Source organism: Ostrinia nubilalis, chromosome 15, assembly GCF_963855985.1.
Source record: "Ostrinia nubilalis chromosome 15, ilOstNubi1.1, whole genome shotgun sequence".
Lineage (NCBI taxonomy): Eukaryota > Metazoa > Arthropoda > Insecta > Lepidoptera > Crambidae > Ostrinia > Ostrinia nubilalis.
The window spans coordinates 1,389,274-1,411,080 of record NC_087102.1 but is presented as its reverse complement, the minus strand read 5'-3'; the positions used below and the strand labels follow the sequence as shown (position 1 = coordinate 1,411,080).

The 21,807-nt window shown below is 40.4% G+C and overlaps 1 protein-coding gene across 1 annotated transcript in view; it reads left to right on the top strand.

The window, feature by feature from the left end:
* LOC135078586 (Ig-like and fibronectin type-III domain-containing protein 1) overlaps positions 1-18,509 on the top strand; it is a 221,827-nt gene extending 203,318 nt beyond the window's left edge. The window contains exons 20-31 of the mRNA XM_063973116.1: positions 537-738; positions 4,437-4,542; positions 5,308-5,448; positions 5,859-6,037; positions 7,703-7,870; positions 10,744-10,867; positions 11,396-11,597; positions 12,426-12,598; positions 13,939-14,111; positions 14,609-14,692; positions 14,795-14,995; positions 16,776-18,509. Coding sequence (XP_063829186.1) covers positions 537-738; positions 4,437-4,542; positions 5,308-5,448; positions 5,859-6,037; positions 7,703-7,870; positions 10,744-10,867; positions 11,396-11,597; positions 12,426-12,598; positions 13,939-14,111; positions 14,609-14,692; positions 14,795-14,989 — 1,747 coding nt within the window. The 3' untranslated portion in view covers positions 14,990-14,995; positions 16,776-18,509. The remainder of the gene's footprint in view (positions 1-536; positions 739-4,436; positions 4,543-5,307; positions 5,449-5,858; positions 6,038-7,702; positions 7,871-10,743; positions 10,868-11,395; positions 11,598-12,425; positions 12,599-13,938; positions 14,112-14,608; positions 14,693-14,794; positions 14,996-16,775) is intronic.
* Positions 18,510-21,807: the final 3,298 nt, after the last annotated feature.

Sequence of the window (21,807 nt, the reverse complement as noted above, 5' to 3'; positions counted from 1 at the left end):
ATCTCTTCGGTCTGCCCGCGACCGTGACTCGTGCAACCGACTCGAAACGTTTTTACCTTCTTAAAAGTGTTTGTGTGTTGCCAAATCCCGTATAAGTGAGGATTACGTGAGTCCTTATAATAGACATAATACAGTGAAGAAAATGATACTAATGGTTTGGCTAACAATATCCAGATATTTTCTGTTAACATTAGAGCCTGGATAAATCTAACAGATAGATTTAGAGTTCTAAGGATAACCACGCGGTTTCTGGGTGGTTCTTTTCATTGGCCAGGCTCTGATGCGGCAAACATGCAGTTACGGTTTAATACAAATGTCCGAGAACTGCCAAGCAACCACGAAATTATCGCTATCTAAACCAGGCCTGAAATTCAGCAAAACAAAACCTTACATTACAACATACTTGAGATTGGATTGAATTTAAACGTCATTCCGAACAGGATAACGAATACATTTTCAAAACTGTTCGAGGCCCAAACTTTCTCTAACATAAAAGAACATTAACAAAACAATACAGCAACTCCTCTCCACCCCAGATTGTACTTCAAATCGCCCACGGTCCTGGCAGCGGCCAACGTGACACTCATCAACGTGACGGTCCCAGGGTACACCCTTGAGAAGCTGGTGCCCAACTCGCAGTACATAGTCTGGGTCAAGGCGCATACCGACGCCGGGGATTCCCTGCCCTCGGAGACTCTGCTGGCATGGACCGATCCTGCCTACCCGGCGTATGTGGAGGTAAGGTTTCTTAATCTAATTGTGGTGCTAAATGCCAATTTGTAAGTTTTTTTATGCAGAACAAGGTATTTGATCGCAATCGCACCTGAAAAGGTTATTTTTCAGTTTAAGATACCTATTATTGTTTAATGTAATATAAGGTTTAATTTGAATGGAAGCTGGCGATTTTTAAAAGCATAAAGTTAAAATCGAGTCAAGATAAATCTGTGTTATTTCTAACTTTTTTACTACTGGTAGGTAGTCATTAATGTTATTCGGATTTTTTTTACAAAAACGCCAGTGTCCCTTGGTATGTTGTAAAGTAAGTAGCAGAAATACCTACATGCCAAAGATCGAAGATTTTGTTACAAGTTAATGAATCGACCTGGCATCCAAAGTTGATATCCCTTTCAGCACAGAATAATACGAAAGTGCGTTCGACTTTGAAAAAATCTAGTGAATTGGTAAATCTATTTTACCGCGCCAAGACGCTTCCGATCGATCATACGGTTCGATATATTTGCTATTTTTCATACAAAAACTTTCAATGGCGTTCAGTCGGTACTGTGTTGAGTGACAAAGATGGACGTGTACCTGACTACGGGAGGCGTGAAAAGTATTAATTTATTTAAATTACTTCTTTTGTGGATTTCAATGAATTTTGTGCGTATTAATTTAAATTATATCCTTAAAAAATATAATTCGCTTTAATTTTATAAAAAGTTAGATGTAACCGAGTACCAGGTACTCCTAAAGTTCTACAGCACGAGCGTGCATGTCGGGACGATGTTTGAATTTTTGGTAATGTAAGTAATGGAAACCTTTCGAATCTTTTAAAGGCCTGAACATCAGATTTACTCTAGAATAAACTCAAGAATGTCTCCGAGACACATAACCACCAAATAGTACAAATCCGCTGTAGAAAATATAGCCACCAGTGAAAATATCGAGAGGATACCAGGATTCTAGTACCAATAGATGAACCAAAATGATCCCTTTTATGAAAATATCTAACCCCATGTGTTATTGAATAATAGCCTCGACATCTGGGATTCAAAAAAAAAGTTATTACTAAAAACGAAAGCTCATGTTCAATTTTAAGATGCTACTACCCCCAAAATTCAGGTTTTGACAGAGTTCTAGGTTAGGGCCATGAGCTATTTTTTGATTTTTTTTGCAGAAATTAGTATCTAATTACGATATCATGTCTTTATGAAGAATAATAAAGCTCCTTATATCTAAAATGTCTTTTTTTAATTAGTTTAAATTGTAATTGTAATGAAATAGCTATTCATAGGTTCATGACGGATTGATACGATCGTGGTTTAGGGGGGTTAAAGTCACCCCCTAAATTTTTTCGCTATTTTTCTCTATTTACTAAGATCCTAAAGACTCCAGAAACTAACGCGATTTTTTAGAAATCGACAAATTTTCCTCTCGTGCTGAAAGGGATATAAGGGTTAGCAAGGATTTGACGATAAGCTTACTATAAAACCTACAAATAACGCTCACAATAACGTAGTAGAGTGGGTTTACAACTTTATATCTCTTCCCCCCTTGAGCAAAGTTCTAAAAGTTAACAACCAACTGACGTTCTTAGATGACGTATCCCCATCATGGTTCATAAAAAATGTAAATAAGAACGTTCAAAAGCTGCTTACAAATATTCATAGGCATTTCCCAGTTTTTATTAGAGTAGGCTCAAAGCAACATAATAGCGATTTACATTTAGAGCCGTTGTGAGAACTCGATGAAGCTTAACCCGCGCTGTAGGCACCGCTCTGGCAGAATAAAAATGCAAATACACCGTTTGATGTCCAAAGGAGGCAGGAATCGGTTGGTTAACATGGCTCTTAAGTCGCTTACAAATTAGAGGTTTACACTAAAAGCAAATCGTTAGTTTAGGGTAGAACCCTAAAAGTAGTAAAGTTTTCGTTTGTGGGTATCGATATTAAATTTTACAACTGAATATTTTTTTAAATACTTTATCCTTTATCCACTGGTTCAAGCTACCGTTTTTTGTTTTCTTTGTATTGAGCTTACATCGTTTTAATTGTAGTTATAAGACCTTAATTTTACTAAGTGTAGATCCGGTTTATTGTGACTAAACTTTATACGTCATCGAGCAAGAAAATACTGGAAACTTCATTTTCAAATCATGCCTATATTAAACACAATTCCGCAAACATTTGAAACAAAAGTTTAAACAAATATAATCTTGATCTTCATTCAGAGATACTTGGTTCCGCCTACACAGTTTGAACTAAAGAAACGAAACCAAAATCTGGGGGAAAGTAACATAACATTCATTAGCTAAAACAGTATTCTCTACAGCTCTTTTATTTTTATAAGAAGGTTTAGCATGTTAACGCTTTTATTAGACCCACATTAGGGATGTTATGGATATTCGTGACCGTAACCGAAACTATCGGATATCCGAAATAAAAAAATATCCGTAATCGAAACCGATTCAAAAGTTTCGGATAGTTTCGGATATAAGCGGAGTCTAAATCTTAATATTTTTAGTACTTGTTACTTGCCTGGCATTACCTGGTACCATATAATATCCCCGCCTGTTTTACCTTTATCATAGGTGTAGTCATAGACATGTGGGTCGCGCAGCATCTCCCTATTTGAATTTTACATCTTTAAAATTCTAATATCTGTAACCGAAATTATCCGAAACTTTCGGATAATCAGAAATAATTTCATATCCGTAACCGTAACCGAAACCGGTATAGTATTATTCTAATATCCGTAACCGTATCCATAACCGAAACTTCATATCCTTAACATCCCTTCCCAAATCCAACCCCGTAAGAACAAGACGAGTCTTTACTGCGATTTACATTTGAAGGCGTTTTCCGACCCCAATGGAGCTTAATGCTCATCTGCGGACTGCAGTCCCGGGAGAATAAAAATGCAAATGGTTCGTTTGATCTCGGAGGCGATAGGCATCGGCCAAGGTATTGGCGTTATATAGTGACTCTTTACAGCCCGACTTGGGACGTCTTTTAAAAGAAAAGTTTCTAGATGGTTCATTTGAGTTGCGGCTTGATTGAGATATTTTAATTTTTTATTTTCCGGACGTTTCAATAGTAAACATAGCTAATATAAATTATTTACCGAGTAGATATAGCTACTCTTTTATACCTATTTTATTTAAAAAAAAATAGGAAGGAACAGTACAGGAAAATTTCTTTATCATTAATTTTTTCTGCGGCTCTACCATTTTAACACATAGGAGTTATTGTAACTATTTATTTTTATAAAGAGACTTTCGTGAATATACATGCGTAGTATAAGTACCTACTTCAGTCTAAAGACTTATGACGTAATCATACACAAAAATAAAAATAACAGGAAAATAAGTAACTTAATAGTGTTGTCCTCAGAAATTTGTTAAATTAAAACGTCCTTTCTTAGTTTATTCCACTTAGATCACCTGGATTTGATCACCCAGGTGATCTTATTCATGGGTGATCAAAGGACACCAAAGTGTCACTTGGAGTCCACTTTGATCACTTGACTTACTTGACTTAAGGTCCTATGTCCCCTAGATGAGGCAGAGGGCGTGCACAACAGTCCTCCATCGCGTTCGGTCTTGAGCTTCGCGTTTGATCTGGCTCCAAGTCTTGCCTCACATGGGTGATCAAATCCAGGTGATCAAAGTGGAATAGACCTCTTTGTTCTCCGGCTGTATTGTGTGTTTGTTGCAGCCCCCCACCGTGAACCCCGTCAACCTGGTGGTGGAAGGATCCAGCATGACGATCCTGTGCATCGCCATGGGAACACCCACGCCCACCATCTCTCTCTACATAAGTGGTAAGCAAGTTAAACGTATGGCAATATTTTTAGGAAATACAGCGCAGAATTTTAGCAACCAAAAAATTGATTCTTCGTTACGAATGTCTTTGTAATTTTGAGTAAGTTTTTGTCATCAATAAAAACATTTATCTTATTACTTTATGTACCTACCTGGAATTACGCAAATAAAGAAATTTGATTTGATTTTGATTTGATTTGATTTGATATTTAATTCTTTTGTCGTACTTTAATGAAATCATCGTGCCCTTCCTATTCGTCGAGCAGACGACATCTCCAACATAATTAATTCAATTTTCATTTGCATGAAAACCGCTTAACTGCGAGTGACGTCGTCATAGTTTAAAATCATCTGGCTGCCAAGAATTGTATCCTGGCAGGATGTAGATATCCGTTAGACCCAAAACAGACGGTGAAACGCAACTGCAACGAAACTGCAACTTTCTGATGATTCTTATGAATGAAACTGAAACTGAAAGTTTCAAACTGGTCGCGTCATGTGTGGTCTCTCAACGGACGCTATGGCAGAAACTCAGATACAACTCAAAAGTAACAGTTGCAGTTTCGTTGCAGTTGCGTTTCACCGTCTGTTCTGGGCCTTAGGAATCTGTTGGTTGATTGACCATAGTCAATCTGGGCAACCTATTAAGCCTTCATTACATTTTTTTTATCCATATTGACTGCATCGATTATACAAGTGTACTGTAACCAGTCCACCCTTTGTTATACTGTGGGCCACATTAACATATCCTATGTGTCCCCTAGGTCGCCTGGTCAGGCAGGAGGTGACGCGGCACATGGTGACAGTGATCCACAACGTGACGCGCGACATGGACGAAATCGCGTGCTATGGTGACAACGGCTACGGGACCCCCATGCAGGCTGCGAGAAAGATCAACATCTCGCGTGAGTAGCGTAGAAAATAATGTTAATTGTAATTAATGCAATACTTTTTTACCAATAATAACCAAGAATATTTTTCCCAATGCAGCAAAACTAATTTCTTATCAAAAAGCCTTTCTTCATTGTGGTCAGATACCTTGTAAGTTCTGGATTACACGCCGCTTAAAAGTACCTAGCTAATCTGATAATCGTTAGGCAGGCAGTGACCGCAAGATGTCGGCTGCGGAAAGGATGATGATTAATGTAACATTAGAAAATTAATGTTACATACGTGACAGATTCGATTACAAAACAGTATATGTGCGTGATTCTAGCGAGTTCAATGATAACAAATGGGACTTTTGTTTAAATTTTGTCCAAAAAAATACTTTACTCCGTAACCTTCTTAGTAACCGATTCCATCATCCCACCAGATGTGCCCACAATCCAAGCGTCCGGCATTACCATGGCGGCGGCAGGAGACTCAGTCATCCTGGAGTGCCGGGTCGAAGCGCTGCCCAAGCCCACCATAGCTTTCTGGAGAGACCCCACCGGCCGGACACCAGTCATCGATGGACCCAACTACTCCATACAGCTGGTGGCTGACCCTGAGGTTGGTATTCTTGTTACAAAAGCTAGACTGTCTCTGGAAAGTCCCTGTGAACCTGAAGTGCCGAGTCGAAGCCCTGCCCAAGCCTACCATAGCTTTCTGGAGAGACCCCACCGGACGGACACCAGTCATTGACGGACCCAACTACTCCATACAGCTGGTGGCTGACCCTGAGGTTAGTAAATTGTTAAATCAGCTTGACTGTCTTTGGGAAACCCCGTGATTTTAGGATGCCAGATGGAAGCGCTGCCCAAGCCCACCATAGCTTTCTGGAGAGACCCTACCGGACGGACACCAGTCATTGACGGACCCAACTACTCAATACAGCTGGTAGCTGACCCTGAGGTTAGTGCGCTTGTTAGAACAGCTCAACTATCTTAGGGAAGGCCAAGTGATCCTGGAATGCCGGATCGAAGTCCTGCCCAAGCCCACCATAGCTTTCTGGAGAGACCCCACTGGACGGACACCAGTCATTGACGGGCCCAAATACTTCACACAGCTGGTGGCTGACCCTGAGGTTAGTATGCTTGTTAGATCAGCTCAACTGTCTTTGAGAAGTCCCCGTAATCTTAGGGTTCCAGGTGGAAGCGCTGCCCAAGCCCACCATAGCTTTCTGGAGAGACCCCACAGGCCGGACACCAGTCATCGATGGACCCAACTACTCCATACAGCTGGTGGCTGACCCTGAGGTTGGTATCAATTATCTCTAAAAATGTACACTAGGATAATTAACACAAGAGCTCTGTAAATGCATTTAAAATTGTGTAACTACGACTACAACGAGCAAACCAAGGAAACGTTTTATGTAGATACCTACATCAAAAAGCTAAATTAATTAGGTCATTAATGTTTGATCGCGCTGAACTTTTCAAGAGCTTTCCCTCAACTTCAATCTTATCTTATCTTTTCCATCAACTAACTATACTATTTCTTAACTTTTCCATCTTAATTCACAGCGATACATCGGCAATTTTGATTTTTCATTAAAATATTAAGGAAATCTATTCTTCCCTCAATATTTGACGCAAACCTCCTTCCCAATTAATACGAGATTGGATTATGGCGCTCATTGCTATTCATGGAGGCCGCGATAGCGTTTGCCGGAGCCATTACAGCCGTCATCTTACAAGGATTCGTTAGTTTTCATTTAAATATTTATAAATCCTATTAAGCCGAAAACGTCTCCTTGGATATTATTTTTCACAAAATATAAATCAATCTCAAGAGAATAATTATTTACTATCGAGATTGCTACCATGTACCTTCTTTAGAAGCCTCCAATATTTCGGCAAATTTCAAGCGCCATGATCATGGTGTGTCACTTGAACCCACGACTTTTGGCTACCCTGACTACTGAGCCATGAAGACGTGACCATAAGCCGTCGAATTAAGAATTACTTTGTGCTGAAGCGAAATAGTCTTTTATGATAATGTAATGTCCCAAAGGAGGAAGCAGATTTTTCAAGTGAATGTTCTTTAAATTGTCATTAATTAACATTCAAAATAATCCTCGACTTCCCGACCACTTATCTGTGGCACTCTTTTGCCCATGGGCATCCCTTCTTTTTACAAATATTTCAAAGCTAAAACAGCATGGTAGTTGGACCGTTCTAAACATATTCAACAATCTTTTTAACCCGAAATACTAATTCGAACCCCTCTTCTTAGGAACCAACAAAGTACACCATGCGTCTCATAATCAAGAAGATATCGGAGCTAAGCGAAGGCGACTACTTCTGCCACGCGGAGAACGCGTTCGGGAAGACCCTCCGGCCGGTGTCTGTCAGACTGAGGCCCACCGCGCCGCACCACAACGTCACTGCTTGCTGTGTACAGGTAAGACTGACTTTTATCTTGTGTTATAGTGAAAAATTTAACGTTTTTTACCAGAAACACGCGGTACGATAAGGCCGAGTTGCACCACCTTATTTTAACCGTGACTAGAACTTTAACCGATGTTTTTTGTATGTTATTTGACACACTCTTGACGTTTGTTAAAGTTAGATGGTCCAACTCAGCCTAAATGTTTAGCGGCGCGAATGCCGGGAGCCTATATTAAAGAATGTTTCTAATTATAAGCACACAATTTCTCAAATAAGAAAAATGGTTATGTTTAGGCAAAATCAATTAAAGATCAGCACGGCTTAGTTTTCTTTCTTCTGGCGATTATCAGATATCTCTCATCTAACTAGGTATCTTAGCTGTCTTTATTGAGAGCAAAATAAGGCTTTTTTTATGAAAAGCCTTTCGACTTATGTAACGGTAAAACTGGCTTCATTACTTCAACTACAGTACAATCAAAGCTCTATATTGTTGGAGGCATAATATGTTTGAGGTTCTTTGTACGATTCTCAAGAATTCTTGTAAATGTTATTCAGTGCTAATAAAAACAAATACTGGGTGGAATTTTCTATACGACAAAGTTATAACTTTAGCTCTCCTCTTAAAAGTTCACAAAATAAAAAGTGTACGCTTAACGCTCAAGATGATACCTTAAAATTTGCAAACAATCACCAACAGATGGCGACACATTAACACCTGAATCGCGCTTAAAAGTTGTCGCGAACAGCAATTATGTCCCGTTGTCGCCGCCGGTGTCCGACGCCGGCTCACGCAAAGTTTCCAAACTTCCAACTCGCGCTTTGTGAACAGAAAACTCAATTTTGCATGAGTTATGCAAGAGTTTAATAATGGTAAAGGGAAAGTAATGAATCTTTTGTATAGTTTTACAACATGGTTAACAATGAAAGGTGCAGGAGGTGCATTATTTTTTTCTTATATGATGGATATTTCATTAGTTAAATATTTAAAAACGTCTTTCCGAATGGTTTATTTTTTAGGGCTCCGGTTAACACCAGGACCACTTTTGTAAGAGTAGACAATTTTATTACTAGTAAGTAAACAGGAGTTTATTAAAAAAGTATACAATACTTCGTTTCATTACATTGATTAATTAATTACACCATAATATGTAGTCTGCTTTACAAAACATTACATAAAAATCTAATCCCCTGCTAAAAGTAATAAATATTAAAACACACATTTAATCCTTGTTCCACGGGATAAATAAATAGTGGCAACATTTCACAAACAAAGGAGACGTACTGCGCATTAATTTCGTCTTAAGGAAAGCCGCGGGAACGAAGAACCGAAATTAATAACGGCTCCTAGCGACCCTAGCTCTAGTGATGTGGTGTGCTTTAGTGAAGCACTTAGGATTAAAGTCTATATTTTGTCACATAAATCAAAAGCATACAGGGTGGAAACGATTTAAGTGATCTTACTCGATTATTTCTAAAGTAGGTATACAAGATAAAAAAAAACTAGTTATTCATATTCATATAGTGCTTCATGAGCTCTATCAAGCGGAATCAATAGTAGGTTACAGAATAAACTAGAACTATCCGAAAATTCAACGTTTCCAGCTTCCATACTAAATGTAAGCCAACCACACAATATAAGAGTTATTTTATTTAGTAAATAAACTCGTAAATTGCATTCTTATTTAAAAGAAGTTTGAAAGAGCTCGTGATGCAATTTCAGACTCAGTAACTAGTTTTTCGTTATCTTGCATAGTTTAGAAATAATCGAATGAGATCACTTATCGTTTCCACCCTGTATAGTTTTGATAACGTATTTTAGGATTATAAACCAGAATGTTGCTTGAGTTAAATAAAATACTTGGCAAAATGGAGGTTACTTTTTAACGCATTAGTAAAGTATGTATTCAACAGTTTTCGTATTTTGGCGAGTATAAAAGAAGACAAAGAAATTCAGTAGGTAAATTATTCAAGTCTCAATTTGCCTCGAAAACATTTATACGGGTACCTAAGCATTCTGATTTCAGAATGCCATATTTCCTAGAATAAAGCCTGGTTAATATTTTTCTAATTGAATACCCTCGATTTCAATGCAGTAATGCACGTCACTATGAGTGTTTCTAGACGTCTAAATACAGCTCGATGAAATAAGGATTCAGACTGTTTAAAATAGATCCTGCCATCTAAAAGTCGGGAAGTTCTTACGCTCGGCCCAGGAGAAATTAAACTTGTGCAAGGATTATTTTTCAACTTCGCAATTTGTATAGGTACTATCTTAGAAAAGGAGTACCTACCTATCACCGTTGCATGATTCTTGCAGTTCCAGTTACCTAGACTTCGTCCTATTAATTAGATTTACAGTGGAGTGATAGCCTAAAAAAGCAACTTCGTATAAAGTATTTTAAGCCTACTTATCAAGGCCACATCTATACTAATTTACAATGTGCATAATAAAAACATGTTTTGCGTCTGTTTGTATTAGTTTATTTGGGTGTTCTCTACATAAAAAAATACAATTAAAAAAACTAAGATTTAAAAAATCACATAAGTTACGGGTTACATCTCAACAGACTACATATGTGGCATTAGTGCCTCGTTTAGTTGATTTAAGCTTCAGCCAAACCAGCGCGATCACACGCGATCAACCGGCGTACGCCGATGACGATCAATGCATTTAAAGGTTCGGCCAAACCAACGCGATCAGCCGGCGTACAGCTATGGCGACCAGACTTAAATGCATTGATCGCCATCGCTGCACCGCCGGCTGATCGCGTGTGATCGCGTTAGTTTGGCTGAACCTTTAGTCTGATCGCTATCGCTGCACGCCGTCTGATCGCGTGTGATCGCGTTGGTTTGACCGAACCTTTATTTATTGATACTTGTACGCAGATGAACGTGTCGTCGGCGTGCATAGACGCGTGCAATTTCCGGCTGGACATGGAGAACATCATGGACCGGCCCGAGTGCATGAACGACTTCGACAAACTCATGAAGTGCGCGGCTGACGGCTCAGGTAAGGTTTGACGTGGAGAATGCAGCAGGTCCCTGAAATAGAAATAGGCAGGAGTAGGTAATTTGTATTTTGATAACTTACCATGAATGTAAAACTTAACAATGTGAGCTTTTGTAATAATAAAATAGACGTCTTTTTTTCCAATTAATTCAAAGAAAAATACCACTAAAGAAACACTGAGGTAGTTGGTGGTCCAGCAACGGATCCTAGGAGAAGTAAAATATTTACGTTACGACTGGTGTGGCTTGATGCATAGCAACTGTAACATTCCCATCTCGGTCCTACCACAAAATATTTTGCGGTCCTATACGACACGATTGGTACAAGTGTGGCTTGGTGCATAGCAACTCTAACGTGTGCTTTATTTACAATCCGAATTTCTTACGCTGCTTCTTTTCAGTACTGGCTCATATTAGTTAGTGCCTTGAAGTAGTGGTAGGATTTAAAAGGGCCGTGTAAAAACGCTTATTCTAATTCTGAATGATTGATGACTGAATCTGATTCTAAGAGTCTAATTGCTGAAAATAGATCATCGCGGCTGCTGCGCCTCCTGGGGCGTGCCACGCGCGTGCCTTGAACTATGCCGCGGCGGCGGCGTGTCGCGCTCATGCGCCATGCAGCACGCACGCCGCGCGTTGGCGTGTTTCAGAGACGCCGGCGCCAAGCTACCTGGACCGCCCAGGAACTTGAGGGCCCACCAGGCACCCACGCCTAACGCAGTTCTACTTAGGTAAGTGATCATTTTCATAAGACTAACTAACCACCAGAGTTGGGACATGGGTAACCAAGTCAGATCCTAGTGCGTGCTGCAACACGCCTGCCGCGCTCTCGAGTGCTTTAAAGACGCCGGCGTCAAGCTGTCTGGACCGCCCAGGAACCTGAGGGCTCACCAGGCATCCACGCCTAATGCAGTTCTGCTTAGGTGAGTGATCATCAGCATTTCAGAAGGATATAACTAAGGGCATGGACTGGGATATGGGTATACAACGAGGCCCCGTGCGCGCTATAGCACGCCCGCCGTGCGCTCGCCTGCTTCAGAGACGCTGGCGCCAAGCTGCCCGGACCGCCCAAGAACCTACGCGCTCACCAGGCTCCTACGCCCAATGCAGTGCTGCTTAGGTAAGTGATCATTTTCAGAAGACAGTGCCACTAGAGTTTGAACATGAGTAAACAATGCGGATCCTCCGCGCTGCGCGCTCACCTGCTTTAGAGACGCCGGCGCCAAGCTGCCTGGCCCACCCAGTACCTTAGAGCTCATCAAGCACCCACATCCAATGAGGTGCTGCTAAGGTGAGTGATCTTCAGCATTTCAGCAGACTGAGATGGAATAGCTGAATGGCCCGTCCAGAAACATGAGGGTCCATCAGGATCCCACACCCAAATCGGTGCTCCTCGGGTGATTCCGTTAGTGATCAGTATTTCAAAAGACTACTAAGCTCGCCGTGCGCTCTTTTGAGACGCTGGCAGCTCATGATTCATTAATCCATGGATCAATAAGGCAATTTTAGGATGATGAAGATTTTCTTCTTCAAATGCTAAGACCCCTTTTTCTCCCCAGCTGGGAGCCGCCTCTCAAGAACCCTCAAACCGTCTACCTGTACCGCGTGTTCTGGCGCGCGTACGGCGACAAGGTTCCAGAGAAGCTGGACACCAGCGAGACCAGCGTAGTCCTCACGGGTCTGCAGGACGACAAGCGCTACGAGTGCGTTGTGAAGTCCGCCAACGATATTGGTAAGTCGCATTAGATTTTATGTTCATCTGTGCCCCAATAGGGATGTTTCCTGGGTTAAAAAGCAAGAGTTTTTATTAGTCCGTCAGTTAGCTTATATCAAAAACTACTCAACACGTATTTTTCACTTTTTAAAACTAATGAAAATGTAAAGAGATAAAGCGTGCCAAAGTTCCAAAGAAAAGGCCCGTGACGTCAGTGAGTGCGTAAAAGTGCAGCACTTTGTGACGTCGTGCGGAACTTCAACGCACTATAACTTTGTAATTATTTGTTTGATTGACAATTACAAATATTTTTTTATACCTACTAAAATTGACGGACTAAAAAATTTTTTTTAGGAAACTAGCCTATTGCGCTAATTTGTAATGTCTCCAATTCATTCGCGTTTCATCTCTAGTCTACACTTCAGTCACACGCCATTTTCATTCCAGCTGATGTGCAATTTGGTATCACGATATGCACTTTCATTAAAAGTCCGAGTAGCCGCGCTGTTCTGGCATGATGATAAAATAATATCCTTGTTTTTGTGTTTTAACAAATGAGTTACGTAATAGAAACATTGGTGAAAGATTATCGTTTGCTTAAAACTCACTATTTTGTAAAAAAAAAAAAACATTTTTGGACTTTTCCAAATACGATATAATACTACGAGGTTGCTATTCCCGATGTTAGCTTTTTGAAAAGATTACAAGAGAAGATTTTTTATACAATTTCTAAAATCACTAATAACTTTCCAAAAGTGTTAGGCAACTGTGTAACTTTTCCCTCGACTTTCCCTTTTCGACCCGACCAAAATAGTGGTCCTCCACGATTTAAAATTAAGTTATGTAGTTGTCCACAGCATCCGTAATGATTGAATTATACCATTTAGGGCTACCCACATTTGGTTACATACATGTATAATAGCAGACCAACCAACCAAAATTTTAAAATTGCTACGTAACGTTGTTTAAAATTTTGGGAATTCAGTTATTGGACCAGATTTACCCCTAGGGATGAAAGGAAAAAAATATTGTCAAATGATGAATTTGTTGTAAAGCAAAGTACATTGTTATAGACTGAATCATAATGTTGTAGAGATTACATACAGCCAACCAAAAAAGTCGTGTACCTAATATTTTTTACAATAACTCTTTTTACATCTCGTTACTATTTACATTACGGAATGATTTATGCTATTTTTAAGTACTAATACTACCGATAGATGCCGCAGTTTGTACATTAGATCGCAATGGCAGAGAATAATCTTCAATATAATTTAAGTAAAGGCTATAAAAATCTAATTGTAGCGATCGCAACCTCAAAGGCGTTCAAAACAGTCATTTCATTTGTTTTTTCGCAGGCACATCATCTCTCAGTGAAGCCATAATCTTCACCACCGCGGGGCAGGACAACGGCGCCGCCGCCGCGCCCGTGACCGGAGCCGGCACCGCCACGGCGGTCGGCTTAGCAGTCGCCTTCATACTAGTGGCAGCCATCTTGCTGGCAGCAGCCCTGTACTACAGGCATAGAAAGGTACTGGACTAAATAAAACTGTAATGAGGGTTTTCGCGATTGAAAAATTTCACCGGATGGCGAGACGCGGACGTGGGGTCCGACCGCTACGTGATTGGTGGCTTTTGACATACCTGTCAATGTCATGTCAAAAATAACCAATCACGCAGCATCTGGACCCCGCGTTCACGTATCGCCATCTGGCGGATCCTTCAATCGCGAAAACCCTCATTGGGTAGCGGACACTTAATTTAAGACACGACTGTTGTAAACCAATATTTAGCGCCCTCTAATTACTTATAAGCAACTGTTTGTAAAGCGCCATCTATGGTTCTTCTTCCTTTCTTAATGAACTACTTTATACCGAGAGTCGGGACAAACTGTTAATTCATACAACGAAACATAGATGGCGCTACACCTGTGCGTGCTGCTTTTTATCGATCGGTTCGCACTCCGCCACTGTACCTACTGCGTGTGAAAATACGACGACGACATAATTTGAATTTATTTTTTTCCAGAATCTTAGGTTGAAGGCGCAAGGAGGTGTTGCGTTTGAAAACCCAAGCTATCTCAGGGAACCAAATCCAGACACCGTAGTCAATGTAAGTTCCTTGTAAACCTCTCTGATACGTGTCTTTATTCTATTGTCGAATATTAAAGAAATCCCACGTGAAAAAAGTTCTTAAATGCTTAAAATTTTATAGGGAACACTTCCAAATGGGAACGCGAATGGAGGAAACGGTGTAGCGAATGGCGTTTCGAATAGCACAGCGTGGAGACAGGAGACCTTGCAGAATCCAAGTACTGCCGTGCCTACGCAGCGAGAGGTTGACCCCACGCTATATGAGGAGCTCAAGCTTGGTCAAGATGGCGCCGGCTTCAAGAGACTGAAGCCATAGCCCGAGGTAAGCTAGCTTAGAGACTGAAGCCTAATACCTGATGTAAGCTAGGGCCAGGGTAGATATTAAAACCACAGCCCGAGGAAAGCTAGCATCTTTATGCTGAAGAATGACGCCATAGCCCGAGGTAAGCTAGCGTAGAGTCTGAAGCCATAGCCCGAGGTAAGCTAGCGTAGAGACTGGAAGCTATAGCCCGAGGTAAGCTAGCGTAGAAGCTGGAAGCCATAGCCCGAGGTAAGCTAGCGTAGAGACTGGAAGCTATAGCCCGAGGTAAGCTAACGTGGCGACTGAACTGAAGCCATAGCCCGAGGTAAACTATCGTGCAAACTGAAGCCATAACCTAAGATAGCTAGCGTAGACTGAAGCATTAGACCTAGATAAGCTAGCGTGGAGACTGAAGCCATAGCCCGAGTTAAGCTAGCGTCGAGATCAAATCTGAAGCCATAGCCCGAGGTAAGCTAGCTTAAAGACTGAAGCCATAGCCCGATGTAAGCTAGCGTAGAGACTGAAGCCATAGTCCAAGGTAAGTTAGCATAGAGACTGAATCTCAAGCCCGAGGTAAGCTAGCAAGGCGACTGAAGCCATAGCCCGAGGAAAGCTAGCGTAGAGTCTGAAGCTATATAGCCTGAGGTAAGCTAGCGTCGAGAGAAACTATAGACCGAGGTAAGCTAGCGTAAAGAAAGGCAAAGCCCGAAGTAAGCTAGCGTAGAGACTGTAGCTATAGCCCGAGGTAAGCTAGCGTCGAGATCAAATCTGAAGCCATAGCCCGAGCTCAGTTAGCATAGTCTGAAACTATAGCCTGACGTAAGCTAGCGTAGAGACTGAAGCCATAGTCCAAGGTAAGTTAGCGTAGAGACTGAATCTCTAGCCCGAGGTAAGCTAGCAAGGCGACTGAAGCCCAAGCCCGAGGTAAGCTAGCTTCGAGATCGAGACCGAGTCTGAAGCTATAGACCGAGGTAAGCTATCGTAAAGAAGGGCAAATCCCGCAGTAAGCTAGCGTAGAGACTGTAGCCATAGCCCGAGGTAAGCTAGCGTCGAGATCAAATCTGAAGCCATAGCCCGAGCTCAGTTAGCATAGTCTGAAACTATAGCCTGACGTAAGCTAGCGTAGAGACTGAAGCCATAGTCCAAGGTAAGTTAGCGTAGAGACTGAATCTCTAGCCCGAGGTAAGCTAGCAAGGCGACTGAAGCCATAGCCCAAAGTAAGCTAGCGTAGAGTCTGAAGCTATATAGCCTGAGGTAAGTTAGCGTGGAGACTTAAGCTATAGCCCGAGGTAAGCTAGCGTCGAGAGAAACTATAGACCGAGGTAAGCTAGCGTAAAGAAAGGCAAAACCCGAAGTAAGCTAGCGTAGAGACTGTAGCTATAGCCCGAGTTAAGCTAGCGTCGAGATCAAATCTGAAGCCATAGCCCGAGGTCAGATAGCATAGAGTCTGAAGCCATAGCCCGAGGTCAGTTAGCATAGAGTCTGAAACTATAGCCTGACGTAAGTTAGCGTAGAGACTGAATTTCTAGCCCGAGGTAAGCTAGCAAGGCGACTGAAGCCATAGCCGGAGGTAAGCTAGCGGAAAGACTAAAGCTATAGCGTAAGATAAACTAGGGTGCAGACTGAAGCCAAAGCCCGAGGTAAGCTAGCGTAGACTTAAGTCATAGCCCGCCCGAGGTAAACTAGCATGGCGACTGAAGCCATACCCTAAGCCCCTAAGGTGTAGACTGAAGCGGTAAGCTAGCGTAGCCTTAAAAAACGTCCTTATCTTACATTTATTTTCTGTTTTTGCACCTGTCAGGTGGCGCGCCGCTCCCCGCTCCGCTCGCCGCGACTGTCGTCGCCGCGGGTGGCGCCGCGCTACTGAGCGGCCGCGGGCCCGCGCGCGCTTCACTCCCCCCTCCCCGGCGCGGCGTCTCTGTCGCACGCGCCCGGGAACGCATCCTTCTCGCTCGCACACGGAATAGTTACCCCGGCTGGGTGATGTGAACTTCGCACTGTGTTATAGAAAAATATTTTTCCTGATTAATCCTTCAAGGCCCGCGAATCTAGACACAATAGATAATCAATTGTTATGGCATTAATGTATGCCGTCTGGGACTTTAAAGGTTAATTCAAAATAAGTTCAACTCAAAATTTGAATTTAAACGGTTTTGTAGTTCACGTGATATGTCACGTGGTTATATGAAGCGCCACCTAGTGCTAAGGAAAATGAACTAAGTTGTATTTTGACTTTTTTATATTACACAGTGCATTTTTCACGAAACCCAGCCTCACATTTAGATTATATTTTATCGTAATAGAAACCAAATATTAATGATAACGGTTTTGCATTTGGTCTGGCGAGCGAGACTAGTGATGTACCTACTGTACAGTAGTGTTGTAACGACAACGCGGCCATAGCGGAGTGTAGATAATAAGAAAGTATATTTTCAGTATCATACTAGATGTGATTTTAACCAAAAAAAGACCTCAAATACTTGTCACTTCGTGTAAATATTTCCCGCAATAGAGTAGATGCAGTTTACACTAGAAGTAACTTCAACCAGAGTAAATACAAATGAGTAGGTCATCTTCATAGAAACCAGACTTCATAGGTCAACTTCATAGAATAGCACCTCACCGCTAATCCACGCTAAATTTTGTCAGTGTGTGCGTATTGGCGCGCTCACATACAAACCGCGCTCGGGAGTTTCTATGAAGATGACCTACTCATTTGTATTTACTCTGCTTCAACCTAACGTTGAATTAAAAATTAGGATGTTCTCTAAACAAAAATGTGCCTTCGAACAATTTATGAAGTAGATAGTGATATACAATACGTATAGTGATAGTTAACTCTTGGCCTGTAAAGTTGTACCTACTGTAAATAATACTATGACATTCCAAGTTAGACAGTCTGATATTACTCATATCCTCATTAGGCCTTCCAAACCCCAAAATTTGTGGGTATTTCTTATTTTTGTAGTTCTAAAATATAGAAAAATAATCAGTATTGAAAGAATTTCTTTCTAATTTTTATGCTGACAGTGTCCCAAGATTCCCCCCAAATTTTTTATAGATCTGCGGGCCTATTACTAAACGCCGTGTCCGTATTTTCGGATTTAACTGCTGCTGTTACTCATGCCTCGCTTTGAGTGAGAGAGACAGACAGATCTGAAAATACGGACACTGTAATTGGAGTATCCCTTTCTCGTATTAATTTGGACAGGTTGTTAATATGCACATCACTCATGTTAAGACATTTATCGTTCTTAAAAATGATCTCATTGATTACAGATTCAACATATTTTTTGTATTTGTTATACATGAAACAAATTTTGGTTATATTTTTTAAATATTGTATAATATTTTGTCAGTTTTAGATGTGCATAAATTACAATAGTATTATAACTTGCTCAGATAATAAAGATGTGTGATGAATAGTTTTATTTAGAACTTCTTGTCCTAAACTAATGATTTTATTTTAGATAAAGACGGATGTGATTAGATTTGTAAATAATATTGATAAAAAATAATAAAAATACAAATTTTATGGTCTGTTTCATTGATTTACCCTTTCGCAGAGAGCTCATAGTACATCCTATGTTGAAGAAGGTGACATTAAGCTATCTTGCTATTGTGTACTCAATTGCCTGGAAATTGTAATCCTCTACATACATACCTACCTACCTTATGTATTGTTCTTATGTGCTTAAGAGCGTGGAGGGGACCATACTTAAAAAAACTGATGGGGGCAACCCTTGTAACAGACTGCCCAGAGCCTAAAGTTGGCCCGTGGAGCAAAACATGGGTACGACCATGCAATTACGCATAAATAACGTCAAGAAAACATTCAATTGAAATTAAATCAATTATCAAGATTTCATACGTATCAAAGTAAGTATTCTGCAAAAAGGGTTAAGTTATAACGACGTACTTCAGCCCTTTTCCTCACTTCAACAGTTCTCAAAAGGTACAAAGAGGCAAACAGCAGAGTTGTGCTGTAACCGCAAACAAGGAAGAAACTAGGTAATCAAACTTGCGCAGCTCTATTATTCGAGATACTTCGAAACAGCTCCTTTTCAAAACTTCAACACACTGTTGTTGTTAAAAATAGCCAACTGCAATATTTTTATTCAATAAAGTTTAGTTGTAGAACCCTAAATCACCTAAGTTTCGCCATTTGGAAACATTTTTCATACAAACAACATCTTTAAAACAACTAGATTTAAACGAGCACCATAGGTTCACCGTAATAGAATGAGGAATAAGATACCTTCATCTGGTCCACGCAAAAAAAGATCTGCAGGCCAAATGTCAACATTTTAAAATATTCATTATGTGTAAATTCACCCGGACCAGTTTACTCATAGTTAGGGAAGTACATAGTATATTTTAAATATATAGAGTTGTTACGTTACAATATCTAAGTATATATATTAACATTTCAAAAATAACATCAAGTAGGTAAACATTTTTTATCTTAATAAATAAAATAAAAATAAAAGCAAGGTAAAACGTTGTATTTTACTGACAAATTCAAATATTCTGGGTGCAGAAAAAAGCCTACTTTGTTAAGTTTTGGTACCTAACTCTCTAATCATGCAATAAAAATTGGGAATCAAATAGACATGGATGGTTTATGGTCAGGAACAGGACTATAGGAAACAGCTGGGAATCCAGACTCTGTTACTGTTCCGCAGAACTTCGACTTGGAACTCGGCCCCGTAGAGGAACTAAGCACATTCAGTCGGCACCTCGAACTCGGAACTCGGCCTTCGGAACTCAGGCTCTAGGACTCACCCTCAGGCATCGGGACTCGGAACATTGGCCAGGAACCTCGGGTCACGGAACTCGGCCTCGGAACTCGCACTGTGTTACTTCAGATCCGTCTGTTTAGTGCACGGAACCAGTCTCCGAACTTTGGAAGCTGAACAAAGTCTTGAATTCTTACAGCTTGGGAAGGTCGAAGTAGGAACAGAATAGTACAAATATAGTTTTTACATAATATTATACAAAATCATACATTTGATAATAAATAAATTTCTTTACCTAGATATTATTACCTAAACTAACGAATATTGGTGTACTTAGTTGTTATTTTTTGTTATAAAATTAAAGACTTGAGTAATATTTTAAGGCAGTTGACATTAGGCCTGCAGACCAGCTTTTAAGTGGGCGAGAATGTACCCTACCAGATGAACTTCAACATAGGTAACCTTTATCACGAACTATAATTATTTTATTGAACTTAAAACCAATGTAAAAAAAAAAACTTCTAAAGCCAACGAATTAAACTTACTTACCCTCTCACCAGAGAATAATATTTTAGATGAAAATTATATTTATACAAGTTATGAAATATAAACTAGATCCGGCAAACTAAGGAGACGTTACTAATCAAACTTTGCGCAAACTTCGCGACCCGGGATAAGTTTTGACCATCTTCCCTTTGAAAAGGTGTAGATAAGAATTTTATTAGAGCAGAATTCTGAGTAAAATCAAACTAAACAGGATTTCTGTGAAATCCATCCTAAGTATTTTAATATCAAACGGTATAGCGAATAGGTAAATAAATAAACAACAAGCACACGTTAATTTATTATACATACATAATTAAAATTAGCAGGAAGGCGCTGTATGCAGGCCGCAACCGGTCTATCTGGAAATCATTGTGGATGATGATGATGATGATGGCACATTACCTAAATGGCTGTTAAAACATTGTTATATTTAAATAATACATACGGAGTAAGTTTTTTTTTTCGGCAGGTATGAAGTCATGTCGAAATAATTAAGCCCGGTAAGACAATGTTTAACATTTTTAAGAGACACATTTTAGCCTAGGCGCAGACCACCGATTTTTAGTTGGCCGATAGTTGGGCACGATTTTAATTTGTATGAAGCATCGGCCAAAACAAATCGGTGTAATGTGCGCACTTCCATACATGCCCATTATTGCCCATACTGATCAACTGCCCGACTAAACTATCGGCCGACGAAAAATCAATGGTCTGCGCCTAGGCTTCAATTGAATAACTCTCCATTTACATTTGCTGACTTATGCTGTACAAAAAAACCGTTAAAATGTCTTAGTATACTCGTTAAATTCAAAGGATTAATAATGGATACTTATCACAGCACAGAAGCATTAGATCCAATTAGATCTAGGTATCTAGGCACTTATCCCTAACAATGATATCCTCAAGTAGGTAATCACATCTACATTTGTACGTCCAGCGAAGCCAACATTACGGTATATAATAGAGCGGATCGCTTTGAGCAATTTGCCGCCATTGTGGTCACCCGGGACAAGGGTTGCCATCTGTAACATTTGGTAACCAGGACAAGACGAGTGACTCCCCCGATTTTAGAGCCCAGAATCTAGACATGTCAACAGATTTTTTAAAAACTTAATTGCGGCGCCCGGCATCGGTCTAAGATTTAAAAAAATAAACCCGTACTTCCCGGACGCTGTCTAAACTAGGACAAGTCCGGGGAAACCCGGACGGATGGCAACCCTACCAGCGCTGAAATGCCGACAATACCGGTGAGTTGGGCCACATAAATATATCATACTGGGCTGCACGATCTTGCTTTGACTATAAGTCAAAGTAAAATCAGTGACCATGGTCATCTTGACGCTAACTGTGATCGCCCAATTTAGACCGGTCAGGGCTATCGTTTACGGTGATTTTATTGATAGACTATCAAAATCTACTAACATGGAATGAAAAAGATAAAGAAATACACGCAGAATATAAGTTTCAATTCGTATTTCGAGCAATTTACATGTAACTTTAGGTTCTAATTGTTTTAAATTGTTGTGTTGTGATCTACGTAAAATCTAT